General features: G+C 38.1%; 1 protein-coding gene and 1 long non-coding RNA gene across 39 annotated transcripts in view; one reads left to right on the forward strand and one right to left on the reverse strand.

The window, feature by feature from the left end:
• Nucleotides 1-15,895, forward strand: part of LOC104318653 (uncharacterized) — a 541,518-nt gene that overhangs the window by 377,277 nt on the left and 148,346 nt on the right. The gene's annotated exons all lie outside the window — the stretch shown is intronic.
• Nucleotides 1-15,895, reverse strand: part of DLG2 (discs large MAGUK scaffold protein 2) — a 1,018,165-nt gene that overhangs the window by 210,832 nt on the left and 791,438 nt on the right. For all 35 annotated transcript variants that reach the window (XM_069808461.1, XM_069808468.1, XM_069808464.1 and 32 more), the window contains one exon: nucleotides 2,745-2,847. In XM_069808461.1, coding sequence (XP_069664562.1) covers nucleotides 2,745-2,847 — 103 coding nt within the window. The remainder of the gene's footprint in view (nucleotides 1-2,744; nucleotides 2,848-15,895) is intronic.

Consider the following 15,895-nt stretch of genomic DNA (forward strand, 5'->3'; position numbering starts at 1 on the left):
ACAGCAAAGTATATTATTTGGTTTTGGAGACATTGCCAAGATGAGTGTGCTGTAAGCTTTTCTCTTCTACATAAAAACTAAATTATTGGAACATAAGCTTTTTCTACTAACAATTTTAATTGCTAATCATCAGCTGGCTTATAGTATTGACTGGTACTTATCATCACTTAATACCTGAAATATCAATAGCTAAAGGTTTCATTGAATGTGTTTGTTTGCAACAACATCTAAAGGCTTAATAAGCTGGAAAAGATTTTTAAAAAGGTACTGGTTAACATTTCCAGTAGCTGTTCTTGGATCTCCCCCAAAAAACTGAATTTGTAGTAACAACATCTCAAAGCTTCCAGTATGAAAATGGAAAAATCAAGCTACAAGCCTACTTCACTTACGTACTTTACTAGTTTTGGAAGCATTTTAAAGCAAGGAGCCCCTGAGGGAAGCACAGCTGTACATTTTTAAGGCTGTGTTTTATGACTATGTTCCAATATATGCATCAAGATAAGATATGGTAAATAAGAGGTCAGGTATAAATTACAGAGAAAGGACAAAAAGAGTTGTGCAGGATCTTCAGAATAAGACAAATATTTATGCTGGTGTGTGCTGGTCTTTCTGTGTGGCCTGTAAATCCTTAAATAGTTCTCTGTGAAGGTTCTTTAAACAGCTGTTTTAAAACTGCTTCATCTTTCTTTGCTGTTAGGGATTTTAAAGAAAGAAAATACTTCATTTCACACTTGTATTCACACAGTCTGCATTAACCAGCATCTCAGATTAAAATGAAATACTTCAGCAGTAAGACAACACATGCTGGACAACTACTGAATACTCTCACTACCTTAAAAGATTCAATCATTTCCTATAAAAAGGCTAACTTTTGGGCCCTCTTCTTCACCAGCTCCACTCTCTTCAGTGTGTTCTGAACTATTTGGGTGAAACAGAAAACTGGCTGTGCTTCACTGACAAGAAGTCACGCAGTTGGGACTAGTCTGCCCTCAACAGGGTTTCTGGTGAATGGAGAAACATTGTAGGAAAAATGGATTAAATATGCAATATAATACTTCATGGATTTCATCAGTATCATTTGAATTGCATGTTCACCAAAACTGAATTTGACATAGTACAGAGCTGGTAAAATGTAGGGGGAAAGTATGTCAACTAAAAGGTGAAATATAATAGGAAAAAATCTGTCAAGAGATGCATTTTTTGTGTATTAACAGTGGCACAGAATGACTCTGAAATGCCAGTGATTGCTACAAGTACTCAGACACCACGGTGATAATTGCAGTATAAAATTGCCAGACAGCAAACAAGACTGCCAGAACTAATGGGAACATGCTTTTATTCAGAATCCAGTGCGCATAGCTATCTGTAATGGAATTGCTTTTCAATACTTTTTCTTTGAAATAACTCTGATTATTACTTAAGCATTTTTATATTAATATGTTCCATTTATTTAACTAGAGATAGACACTTGCAATTTCATTTGCTCTCATCTGCCCATTTCTTAGTATGGCCTAATGTATTCTGTTTGGTGACTCAAGTGCAGATAAACCAATAAATCGATGCATGATACCGGATCTGAAGCACAACTGTAAGTTTGACTAAAATACCAGCTGTTTTTCTCTTCGTGTGCTATCATCAGGATCCAGAGAAACAAAAGAAGGTATCATGCTGGATAAATTCTGGGACTACTAATTCATGTCCCCAGTGTCTCTGAAAAAACTGACTGGCTGAACCTGGTATTAGAACTGTTCTGTTTCACCTGAGACCCACATGTGTCCCAGGCTGGGCACAATCAGGCAGAATCAACGTGTGTTGACAGGTCATAGCAGGACTTGTGAATTGAGCTAGAACTGTTTACTGAAAACTGATAAAATAGTGCCAGCAAGTCTTCACAGAGACCTGTAGTTGCTGAACTCACCTGGAAGAGTTCCAAAGTAACAACTACTGTGTAAGAAAACCATCTTTAGTTCCTATCTGAAAGTAATATTCCTTTCATGAATTCCTTGAGAGCCTCCGATAGTCATTTGGGTCATAGCTCATGGATAATGAGAAGAAGTTCTGCTACTTAACTCTGGACTCATAAAATCAATCAATGCCTACTTTTTCCCACTGAAACTAGCTTAAACTCTGGAAAGCTAAATATTAGACACCAAAAGCTGGATAAGATACATCCCACCTTAAGTGTCTTATATTTTGCTGAATTTCCTGTTCATGCTTTTATACAGAAAGCTGTCATTTTCTCTAGTAAGTTCTTGTTATCTGGGTTTAATTGCCCTAGAGGTACAAGGACACCATCATCCAAAAGTAATAATGGGAAGCTCTACGCATTTAGCAAGAAGCCTTTATATTTGTTTAATTCTGATCTGACTGTCTGAAGCAACTTCAGATCTTCCTGGCGCTTCCTTTCATTCTTATCTTTTGCACTATCTCTATAAGGAGAATAGAAAAGAACGTAAAATGAGCAATAACAAAAATAAAATGATTAACTAAGTGTTGATTACTGTCTTCTTATATGCACATTTAAAGACAGTTCTTATAGTTGCGTAAAATACTACTAAAAGCACAGTCTGTGACAAAAATACAGCCATTTCCTTGGGATAGAATTGCCACTTGAATTTTCCTTCCAGATGACTTCTGATGATAGCTGGGAAACGCACTATCTACAGCAGCCTCATCCTGTTAAATGGGTGGCTTTAAAGCACTTATCTTTTACCATATGTCCTTAAGTTTATTATTTTGCTTACCCTCCGGCTGGTATTGTGCTATGATTGTTACCGTCTGCCCTGCTCCTTTTAGCGCAGCTGCAGCCTGCTCGTGGGTAGCACCTCGAAGATCAATACCGTTCACCTACAGAAGGAATGCAAACAACAACAGATCTGAGTAGTTTAACATTAGACAGAAAGACAGAGTTGGGTTTTTTTTTTTGAAATATCTGATGGATGTAAAGGTCAGGTTGCCCAGATGCAAAAGTGAATACAAAATCAAAAAGGCTGAGAGGATGTTACCGTGAGGATCTGCACTAATACCGCACACCACAGTTTGCTTAGGCTTATCCATGCGTATCCTCTGACCACTACTTTTGGGGGTTTCCTGCTCTACTGAGTTTACATTTTTAGTAGTATCTTCATCAGTCAATATCATTTACTATATAAGGTTCAAAAGAGAAATTTTCTGTGGTGCTTGAAGGTCCCTGTAGAATACCACAAGCAAGGAAACTGCTCCTTCAGCCAGACTCTGCAAGCCCAGTCTGTAGCATCAGGGAAACCTGGAAATATATAAAGCTCCTCTAACAAAAACTGCTCTTTGGAGAACTTCCAGAGCAGAAACCCCATCTACCATTTTCTTTTCCTGCAACCCCTCCTCCTATCGCCCAGAAACAGCCCTGTATCACGCACGTGACAGCAATGGAGTTGCTCTCAGATACAGCTTCACCACCTCTGGCTGTTCCACATTAATAGATCTTCCCATGGGGTTCCTCTTACTTAATAATTTTCTGCTGCATAAGCAGTGGAAGTGGAAAAGAGTAGAACAAAGTAGGGAATCCACCCCTAAAACTCAGGGGCAGTTGCAGAACTCTCTTGATTTGTATTTGTGATGTCAAATGTTTTGTCAGCAGCATCCCAAGAAGAGACAGAATTCATATATAGAATTATTAACTGCTCCAGTAACTTGAACCTTGCTTTCCAGTGGGAGTGTTACTGTCTGGCTAAACTGAAGTGTGTGAGATTTCTTTTATTTGTTTGTTTATATATTTATCTGTCTTTCCTTTTCACTTCCACAGGTTTCCACTCCACAATGTTTCAGTGAAGAACAGGAAACTTTTGACATGTAAACAACCTCAGCAGGACAGAAATCCATTTCTGATCGCTCCAGAAAAGAAAAGAAAAAAGAAAGGAAATAAAGAGCAGGGGGAGGAAAGAGAACAATAACATAGATTTCACAGGCACACCAAAACACAAGCCCCAAATTCTCAGCAATAGCAACTATTTGTATTTATTTTTATCAAGTACTATCACAAGATGGCTAAGCACATATTGAAAAATATGGATTTTATGTCATTTAAATTTTATCAACTTTTTAAGGCTTACAGAAATAAATTTAATTCCATAGAACTTTACAAATAACAGCTACTGAGTCTGTTATGAATACATTTATTTTGATCACTTACATTTAGAAATTGTCCTATCTTAACTTGCTGTCTTTCACCAAATTTTAGAGATGTGATGTTTTGGGAACACCTTTAATTATTATTTATCATAGAATCATACAATCATAGAATGGTTTGGGTTGGAAGGGACCTTTAAAGTTCATCTAGTCCAACCCCCCTGCAATGAGCAGGGACATCTTCAACCAGATCAGGTTGCTCAGAGCCCCGTCCAACCTGACCTTGAACATTTCAAGGGATGGGGCATCGACCACCTCTCTGGGCAACCTGTTTCACCACCCTCGTAAAAAATTTCTTGCTTATTTGCATGACAAAATCTAGTATTTACTAGAATGTGAACAGCATTTAGACTATTATTCTTAGAAAAACTAATTTGTGATAGCAATAATATAAACCCCAGGGGTTCCCACAGTTTCTGATCCAGAAGACTGCATTATGCTGCAGAACTGTTGACTGTACACAGAAACGTAATTGTCTAGTTGAGGTTTCAGGTTTCTGAAAATATGATTCCATAAGAATCAAAGTTTTCCCAGTTCAGGCTGTCTTTCCTCAATTAGTTTTTTTTTCTTTATGACAAGGAAGGAAAACCCACATTTTTTCCTAAACAACTCATCCTTTCTTCCCTCAAAAAGTTTTTATGCTGCTCAATTTGATAATTGTTTAATACTTCTCACCACCTTATTCACAACAATCAGCTCTCCCCATTTCTAAAAAAAATTAGTCTGAATTTCAACTGTCTATATTATTTTAATATCATTCAAAACTACAGAAGATCTAGACTTTTGGAGAAGCATGATTTGTTGCAATCTTTCCATGTTATACAAAAATAATTACACCCTGGCTTATCTTTAGATTGAGGAAGCAAACAAGTAAATGTGGAACTAGCATACCAGAAGAATATAACCTATTCAAATCTTACCTTACCGATATCCCCATGCATACAAGACCTATTATATATTCACAATAATGATGTGAAAGAGGAAATTAATTAAAAGTTACCTCACAGAAAAATAACTCTTTTTTTTTTTGGTTAATTTGTCCATGTGTACATTCAGCAGTGGAGAGTATGAATACTATCACCATGCTGGTAATGCCTGCTTGATCCATGCACGTATCTTCAAGCCTTTGGGGCAGCATATGAAGGGCATAAGAGGCAACATGGTACCAGACCACCATCACTTCTTTGCAAGGAGAGGAATCTCAGCAGACTGGCAGGAGGATGACTGGTAGAGTATATACACGGGCAAAATATTTTAAGGAGTACTAAAGTAGCTTCTACAAGATAGAGACCTTGTAGTAGAAGTGTAGGCTGGAAGACTACCATACCTAAAGAAACATCCAAAGGAAATGTCTGTGCCCGAACATAGTGCTTTATGAGAATAGGTATGGATGGATCCCCGTGTTGTTACAATCACGCAGACAATCTGAAGGTAAGCTGTGACAATAATTCAGTGTTCTGGTCTTGTATTAGTGTCTTTGGCTCACATATTTCAAAGCATTGTATGCTGATAGATACACTCTGAAAACTTCTACAACATTGTTGTCATCTGAAGTGCACAAAATTCATGTTGTTTTTACAATTTCTGTCTAGATTGTGTAAAGGGAAGTGAATATCTTTATTCACAAGTAATGCTCTAATGCTCCTGAAAAGAAATTCTGAGCATGGGGCAAATGTAAGATAATAAACTTCATAATTTGTCTAACCCAAGAGTTCTCAGTTGTCCCATCTTCCTGTTTGAAAGCAATGGCTGTAAAAATGGCTGGTGGAAGCTTTCCAAAAAAATGAGCCAAAGATTCAAATGCTTTCATCAAGGTTGTGTACATAAACCTTAAGTTCGGTGGATGGGAAGACTAACATAGACCCCTGGAAAAAACTCGCTGAAATTCAGTCTAGGAATATAGTATCTTAGAAGGCAATAATTAAGTGCATTCTAAAAGAACAAAGGAGAGAATCAGAGCTTTCAGTGTCATAAAATCTAATATATTTTAATGCACAACACTGCAAATACTTAAAGAGGAATATGATGTCAATTAGGACTTAGTTTGCAACCTCTATGGAGAATAGAAGCATCCTGAAAGGAGCACAACTGAGGGTACTGTTATGGAAGAAAGAGGTGTTATGCCCTACTTTTACTCAGTGATGGTGTTATGACAGTTGATGCTGCATTGCCATGGGCACAGATGTACCAGCACCACAACTACTCATTAACTCAGCACTATAGTCACAGCTTTGGTACTGTGGAGGTCCGAGCAGAATCCTTAAGTTTAGGCAGCACAGTGCCTATATCATGCCATAAAGGAAACCTCAGCCTTGACTCAGTGTCTCTGAAGAAGATAATTTTGAACCAAGTCATCTTTCCTTTAGTAGAGAGCTTGGCTTTTATCTGTGTGTTCTTCCCTTTCATAACTGGAGTCCTTGAGAGAGTCCTGAGAAAGAAGCAATAGGATGAACTGAAGAAAAGCTTCAAGGAACATTCCTGAATTCCTCAGCTCCTGAGTTGGGGAGATGGATATGAATAATGTCACCCAGTCAGTATTAGAAGGTCCAGGGAAAAAAAAAATTAGCAATTTTGTTTAGGCTTAAGCTTGAAGACTGTAGACTTCAGGAGAACACAAGCCTCTCTTAAGCAATATAGGAAAACATTGTGGTGGTCTCTAAGTCTGTTTGCATGTTATCTTGCTCACCAATACCTGACAGAATCTCACTGCAGAATAATAGGCCTTAAATTTAGAAAGGACTTATAACTTAGTCTGACTTTCTGAAGAACAAGAAGAGTAGATGCTAACTTGATTTCTGGGTATTATTTCCCAATATTTAAAAGCAAACATAATCAAGTCCCAAACCGTCTAGTTGAAAAACAGCATATTCATGTAGCAACATTAAATCTTGATGAAAGACACCATTAATTCACACATTTTAATCAAATTCTTACCCTCAGGCCAAAATGAACAAGAGTTTCTGAAAGGATAAAACAAATAATACTGTCTTGCCTCTTCCTCCAAAACAATGTCTTAATTATAACAATTGTGTGCAGTGATATTTTTCCCTGACATGATTTCACTGCAAATTGTTAAATCTGATTTCAACTACTGCTTTCCATTAATTTCATGCAGTTTATGTAAGAATAATCAGTAAAAGAAATAAAATCCCCGGAAAAAGTTGCAAGTGAGTCCAGGAAAGTTTTATATATATCAAAGGTGTTTTGTTGTTTGGTTTGGGTTTTTTTCCCCCTATTAAATGGGCTGGCTTCCTTTAAGAAGTATTATATAATAAGCGAAGTAGCACTGCTGTTCTGAGCTTGACTGCACAATCCTGATGTCCTGGCCCAGAATGAACTTGACTGCACAATTTCTGATGCCTAACTCCAAAATGATTTTGACATAATGGAAATAAGAAGAGCCTCCAGCTTTTACAGACGTCTGTCTCTTCTGCATGCTGTAGCAAAAAGCACTTAGAAAGCTTACAAACAAAGAGAAGTGCCGCAATGGAAGATTATCATTTAAAACTACCAACAAAACTAAACTGAGATGGAGAAAAAGATGCAACTATAGTTCACAGTAATTATAGTAATTGCCTTTGCGTTCATTGACTCAAAGTAAAGCATGATCTACTTCATTGAATACTGAATCATAATCTAAAGGAAAAGTAAGATTCATATTTTGGGTTGATCAAACTCTTCTAAAACTGGAAGAGTTATATTCCCTTTAAAATATCTGAATAGCCCATATTAGCACAAATTGGTTCAATTCTGAACAGTGCCATTTAAAGACTTGCTACAGTCTGGTTGTCTTCTGTTAAGACTGCTTAAGCATGATTCACATGTAGGTCATTCAAATAGAGGCTAGCAGAATAATCTGTTTTATATAGCCATTTATTTCTTTAAGCCACTTTATTTTGTGTTTGTACAGTCATTAAATGAACACTTGGAATGTCTTGTTGAATTGGAAAGGAAAGGAAAACCACATCCCTTCTCTGGGGAGGAAACATACAGGATTTCTTTTCATTTCTTCTTTGAACTCTCACTGACATACTACAGTGCTTTTATACAGTAAATGGTGAAGAAAAGAATTTCTACCATGGATCAAACAAGACAGTGTATTTTTCAAGTTGTGGCTGAATCTTTTATTTGTTGAACTCATAAAATAAGAGCTTTTGGCATCTGAAAAAGCAAACAGAAGTCTGAATAAAGACAATTCTTTACAGTCAGAATTGCCATTGTTTGCATTAAGATACAAAGAACCCTATTTATCTGCCTTAACTTTGCACATCAGCTTAAGTATTCTCAAGCAGCTTAACAAGAGGCGAGAGGAAAGCTGAGCCATGCTCTCCAGCAGTCCTGCTCAGTCACTAGAAATGGAATGTACAGCATCAACCCTTAGGTGATGGAAGCACGGTCTTCCAGCAAGGCAGGGAACATTGGAAGAAACACACATTAGGGATGATCTGTCCTGAACACAGCTGAGGAGGACTTTCCTCACAAGCAGGTGGCACAATCATTCTACACAACGGCCCCCACAACTCTGACGACTGATACAGTCCAGCAAAAAGTACAATAATTCCAAGAAACTCATGCATGTCGCCAAAGCACAGCCCTTGAGCAGCGATCTTCTTCAGCTGAGACAGGCCATCTTTTTTGCCAAGCAATGCCCACCCATCCATGCCGAGGCCCCGCAGAACATTGCGGGGGGTGCGGGTGGGCAGGGGACAGCTCTGGGACCCCCCCGGGGGCAGGGTCATGAGAAACGGTCGCCTGGGGGCAAAACCACCCGTACAGGAGCCATTCTGCCTTGCTAATGAAGAAAAAGGTTAGACACAGAAGGAAAGGAGAAGTGCACTGGGGGAAGAGAGTCTTCGCTCTCCATTTTAGCTTCTGTTAAATTTTGAGGCTCACTTTATTGCTCTTCTCACTTCTCCTCATCTTTTCGGTGCCTACGCTTGCTTCTGATCAGTTAAAACTGCTTAGTTCAGCACATAAAAGCACAGTGGTTGTCTCACCCTGAACTCCACTGAAAGCATAATACCATGTCATGTCTGCCCTTCTCCATGCCCAGCATCCTTCCTCTCTCTTTTTATGGGCCAGCAATTTCAATGACCTTTTCAATTTTCCTTCTCTTGCTCCCTTAGAGTTATGACTTTTGCCTCTAGTAAGCTGGTCTTTATGCTCTGATGAGCTGGGCATTCTAGAGGCAAACTCTTCTCTCTCTGGAAAACAAGAACCACTGTAGGGGCATGAGCTATATCATTTCATATGCCTTTTTTCTGCTGGGAAGTTTAAGGAGGCAGCTAAACCAGCTGAAAGAGGTATCAAAGCATTACATCTTTGAAGCAGGAAGAACACTAATATTGTGTTATTGACGAGGTGTCTTGCACACACTGCTTTTTACAGTAGGAACCAGCAAGCTTTATGACTCACCAGACCACATGAATCATTCCAAATGGTACCTGTTAAGCCTATAACCACAATCAAAGACTTATTTTTTAATCCAAACTGTACAGAAATTCATCTGATAGAAGATCTGCTTCCCGTGTGATTGTAGCTTTTGTGAATGATGCCAGATTGGCAAACTTTGAGACTGAAATAATTTCATTGAAGAGTTCACTGCAGTGACAACTTAAGAGCCATTTCCCCTCACTTCCATCAGAATTCCTCAAAACTTGTTTAAATTGGGTTTGAAATAAATGATAGCTTTTGAGAAGGACACATGGGCTCACTGAAGCCTGAATGGACAGGAAACTTATTTCATTCAGGTCACTAAATAGCTACCAGCTAGTTCTATTACCAACCTGGACTGGATGAGATCCAGCAACTATGAGGTGATCAATGGCATTTTGCCTCATTGCTGAATGGTAAAGTCTAGACAGAGGCACACAAGTAGTCTTTTCGTATTAAGACAACTGGTATTACCAGTGAAAAATATCATGTATGAGTACTGTGCTAGCTAATAACCCAGGCCAGTATTTATTAACTAATTTTAAAATAAATATAAATATTGTTTTTCATTAATTTTATATACAAAACACTCATCCATCAAACACAATACTTAGTAAGAATATTCATTTATGTTAAAAGGGGAGAGCTCATCATTAGCTCTTAAATTCAAACCTAGCTGCTGCTTTTTTACCTTCCCTCCTCCTGCGTGGTGACTCAAACACCCCCTTTTTTTTTTTCCCACTGCGTAATCTCATGGATCTCACTATACTGTCATCTTTTCAAGCCTTCACACATTCACTCTCCTTTGCAGTTTCTGCTATCTTCCTAGCCCAAATTGATAAAATATCAAACTGTCCCTCCTCCCTCCTACAGCTTTTACTTTACACATGACTGTTACTTCCATTCACTTTCCTGCCTTTCTGAAATAATCCTTTTTCTTCCTATTTTCAGCACTTGGATTTTCCTATCTCCTGCTCTTATCCTGGGTCATTTAAGCATTCCCCTATTAGTAGCACTTATTCCATATACCTTCATTTCCACACAGTTCTAAAAGGTATTTTTCCTTCCAGTATATGGATATAGCTAAACTACCATTGATCAGTTTTGCTCATAATGCTGCAGGGTTCTTGTTTCACATTTGAATTTCAAAGGATGGTATAAGCAGAAGTAATTATTGCAGTTCTCCTGCTGCTGAAATGATGTAAAGGTTTCCATTTTAACAAGTGCCTTATAACTCAAAGATGATAAGAACTTAATTCCAGCTGAAGCCAATAAGCAATAGGTACTCAGGAACTGAAATAAAAAGGTAAAACAATTTTAGAGGCTGCAGAGACAGAAGGGCATTGGTGGTTTATCTGACCCCAAGCACTGAGTTAGCAGCAAATTCAAAAACTGGAATCCCTTGCCTTGATCTCTACTTGATAGATTATTCCATATTTCCAAATCCACAGAATACAGCAACATGGCCTGTGAGAGGCAAGATGGCCATTGGCTTGTGTCATGGCAAATCTTTACTGAATTCAATCCAGTGACCGCGAGGCAACGTATCAGTGGTTGAACGGTAGCTTGTCTAACTGCAATCTTTTAGACGAAGTAAATGTTCAGTGCTCGCATTTTTATATTGGAACTATCTGAATCACAACATTCATAGTTCGTTTGTGGCTCTACAGATTAGGATTATGTGACACAGACACTTCAAATAGATGATGCTCCATAGTCTCAAACAAAGCATGTTTTTTAAAAGCAATGGAAAGGAAATAGCCCTTGTATTCTGTTTTTGCTTTTGTTTTTGTCCTGGTGGCTTGCTTGTTCAGATAAAGGGCATATCTAGCTTGTTTTTTTCAAAAGGATCTCCAAAATCTCCTCCAACAAATTATTGCAGATATCCCTCAAATACCCTATTTAACAGATGGCTGATTTCTATTATTTTGCAGCTCGTGTCATATGATAATTTTTTTAATAACTCCGGAACCCAAAATTTACTGGTCAGTAGAGCAGAATGGTGCCTGGAGTCTAGTCTGTTTAAGTACAGGGCAGAAGTCCAGCCTGGGGCAAATCTCTGAATGAATAAAGCTCAGGGATATAGCCATTTTGTCCAGCGGTAGCAGTTTGGCTTTCAAATTTGTGGTTTTAGTTTTCCTTCATTGTGAGGCTGGCAGTAAGGCTACACCGAGGGGTGTAAAGCTCACTCCCAATCTTCAATGTATCGGATGTGACATAATTCTGTTTGACAGTCTTAAAACAAAATTTGCTAAGTCAGAATGTCTGAACTGAATGTGAACTCCTCCTTAAAATATTAGGAGCTGCAGAGCAAACAATCTGGCATTAGATCATTTCTACTCATTGAGGCAATTGTAAAATGAATGTTTTAGAGGCAACTGATGATTTCATCACAGCAAAAAATACACAGCCTCTAGTCTAGGCCAATTTACTAGCTTTGCATGACACATAACTGACAGGTCTGATAGCTAACACTGCTTGGCAAAAAGAGACATACCTTATTCATGTGAATTGTTAGTATAATTTATTAAGTTCTGATCATGTGCTTGGAAATGTCAGAGTTAATTTAGGAAACAGTTACTGCATCAAGGCAATTGCAATCTATGTTATAGATTGCAGAAAGATGGAGGCGGGGGGAGAGAGTGAGAGAGAAATCCAGCTGGAAGACAGATTCCTAGATTAATAAAAGACAAAAGGGAGCTCTATAGTCACTGACATACACAGTATTCCAGCATACGCAGGTGGTAAATTTTTCCCCAGAAGCTCCATTAAGCTTGTATTTTAGAAAATCATCTATTTTATTCTGAAGTCTGAGGTGACAAGTCTACGAGCTTCTATGGCAATATAACCCAGTTATCCTGACTACAAAACAAGTGCATCATGTTTTGAGGCTGAATATGTCCAAGTTCAACTTCCAGCCATTAGATCATGTATATTTATTAACAACACTGAAAAACAGTTTGCTACCAGCTCTCTTCTCCAACAGTAAGTATTTCCAGATGGTAGTGTTTACAGTGACACAGTTCATACTTCATTAAAGTGAATTTTTATGGTCAAGGAGGATGCTACGGCTTTCCTGACATAGGTTCTAAACTCTGAGGCTTCATGGAAAAAAAACCAACCAACTTTTTTTTTTTTTTTAATAAGCCATTTCTTTCAACATATAAAAGAGAGGGTTTTCAAAAGCATAAATTTGCATTTGCACCCAACTTCTGTTCATTGGGTGTCCAGTTGCCTTCTGTACCTCTAAAAATCCCCTCTTGTACAGGGAAGTTGTATGAGTGATTCAGTTTTGTCATGTGAAATGTTTTTGATTCATCATGATGACAGCAAGTACTGGAGATGATGTCTGCATGTCTTGTAAAAGGTGAAACTGAGCTTATATAGAAAGGTGGAGCACTGTGCACCCAGATGATCTCATATAAACATAAACAGGCCGAGGACCTTTAGAGATCTTATGCCATTTATAACTCATCTTCAAATCCCCAAACTTCCCAATGTTATTGCCAAGGTCTAAGCTTGCATTAACACACTGTTTGCCCCAGATCTCCCCATCAGATCCTGCTGTGACAGCATTTTTGCTTTTCTCTGTTTTTCTCTAGGTTTTTTGGAGCCTTGTGATCTGCCACTCTAAGATGTTGACAGGCAGCTTACAGGGGCAGCAAGTTTGTGGTAAAATGAGATCTATTGCTTCTTCTCCAGCCCTGTGGCTGTTCTTTCAGGAAGAAGATTATACTTGACAATTTATTACTGAAAAATTCATAGGGGCTATTACTCCTTCTGTTGTATTCTAACTATCTGCAAATACATTGATTATTTCTCCCTGAAGTTTTCACTGAAAATTGGCCCAGCTCCTCTATATTCCCAAATATTCCTTGAGTTCTTGAATAAAACTCAGAATGGTCTGCATTGAATAGTTCATTAAGTATTTGAGAATTAATTTCAGCTGGTTTCTAAGTATCTCATTTGTCAAAGTTCTAATTTGGTTTGTCTTAGTCCAGTTTGAAGAGTTATCTCTTTGTTTCTTCATAACTGCCCTAACTGGATGATCATATATCCTTTTTTAAAGAAGACAAAAGCAAAAATGCACTAAACATTTGAATTCTCTTGGTCTCACTTCTAACTAGTCTTTCTTCCAACTGTTTAGGAAGCAAATTTATTGCTTCGTTTTCTATTCTCATCAAATATTTTCTTGCTACCTTTTCTAATCCTTACTAGTTACCGTCCACTTTACATCTTGCCCTTCTGACTCTGTCCCAAAATTTTACCTAACATTTAAAAACTTTTAGGACATAGGTTGTTATAACCACAGTAACTTGACTCAGCTCCCACTTTTTCAATGTTGATTACCTGAGTTTCATATCATCAAAAGGCTCTCAAGTACCAAGGTTCGTTTCTTACTACACTCACTATCTTTTCTTTTTTTACTCTGCTCTTAATACTTTTTTCTTAAAATAACAGCTACCACTTCTGAATTAACTGCTACTTTAAAACTTGCTTCCTGAGGGATTTTCAACATCAGCTGTGAATGCACAGCGGACTGCTTTTGAAGTTCATGTTATTCTTCTGAACTTCCTCATTCCCCTCCAGCACAAAATCATAATCTTTGCCACTACACTATTTGGTCACTCAAGGGCAAATTGTGTTTCATTCTCCCATTTTCAGGCCATTCTTCCTTACTTGTCAGAACAAAATCTGGAATTATACTTGCTTTTTCCATATTGCCCACCAAAAAGATTGATGAATGTTTAGTCAGTTTAGATGGGATCTATTTCAATAAAGGGAAGTCATGCCAAATTCTCTATAATCAGTGAAAAGAAATAGAGACTTTTACAGCAAAATGGTCATCTGACCTGTGTAAAATGTCTACTTTAGGGCAAGGTAAGTTGTACTCCAGAAGTGGCTACATCTTTCTGTTGGCTACAGAGGGAGCCTAAAGGGTTATATGCCCTGCACTTCCCAATATTAACAAAGCCTGAATTTCAATTAATCCACTATTTGCTCCTAAGGAGCTTTATCCACCTGCCCTTCTAGTTGGTGTGATCCTATTAACATATGACAGCACCTGTGCTCTCAGCTCCCTTTCTCTCTAGAGATTTTCTTTTTACAGATCTGTCACATTTATCACCTACCATGCAGTAGTTATCATTTGGATACATTTCAACACATTCTCCCTTGATTTTCAAGCAAGTTCTACTCCTTTAAAACAGTCCAATCATGTGAATTGATCGTCCCCTTTAAGTCACTGCACTGATCATACACTGACATTCCCAATATATAACATACAACGCTCTACACATTACTTCAAAGCTGGTTTACATAGCTGTATTTTTTCCTACTGGCTTATTAGGATTAATGTTAAAAACATAAGGGGAGACTTTATGGACAAGTGCAGCTAGAGGCCACAGAATTTGATAAACTCTCCTATGCCAGCGGACAAAGTCATGTATCACCCACACCACCACAGGGAAGTAAGCATCCTAAGGGTACGATCAGTGCCTCTGCAAATAAGTCTTGTAAGGCAAAGGGAGCATCTGTTATAATCCTAACGCTATTACACAAGAGTCACAAACTGATGCTCCATGGAGAAAAGATTCCAGGCCCTATAGAGATGATTCAAACATTTTCCAAGCCAGTTCCAATTTGGAAAAAAACCCCAACCTGAGAAGCTAAACCAAATGGTATTGCCATTTTTCGTAGTTTTCTAACTAGGGAACAAAATGCGCTCTTTGCCCTAAGTAGTTTTACTGCTTTTACCATGAGCAAAAAGCCATTTTAAATTAGAAAGCTGAAAGCTTCTCTGCACTAAAGTAAGGGAAGTCAATCTGAAGGTCAAGTCTAACTGTAGCAAATATAAAGCATAACTATTTGCTATAAATAAGCACAGAGTCCTTACACTCTATCCTGATCTATATGCACACATTTTGGAGTAGAAACTGGAGAACATTATATTTTTTCAAATGCATATTGTATTTTGCTACAGATGTGAGTGAGAAGGTGGGTAGGAGTTGTGTGGGAGGAACGAAGGAGAAAGAAGTGTTGAAACTGTTCATAAGGGAAAGCAAACATCTCACAAAACATCACAGCAGGACGATGCACAGACACAAGACAAAATCTGATCAGTGTAAGAGGTCACCTTCCCTCTACAAGGGAGACAGTACTGAAGTGAGATGCTGAAATACCAGCGTTGCAAACTAACCATATATAATGTCAGTGACAGAAAACCCCACAGAATACCTCTGGTAGCCTTTTCCCAATGCATAGTTATTTGATTCTCAGAAAGCAGCAGGGGAAAAAA

This window comes from Haliaeetus albicilla, chromosome 20, assembly GCF_947461875.1.
Source record: "Haliaeetus albicilla chromosome 20, bHalAlb1.1, whole genome shotgun sequence".
Lineage (NCBI taxonomy): Eukaryota > Metazoa > Chordata > Aves > Accipitriformes > Accipitridae > Haliaeetus > Haliaeetus albicilla.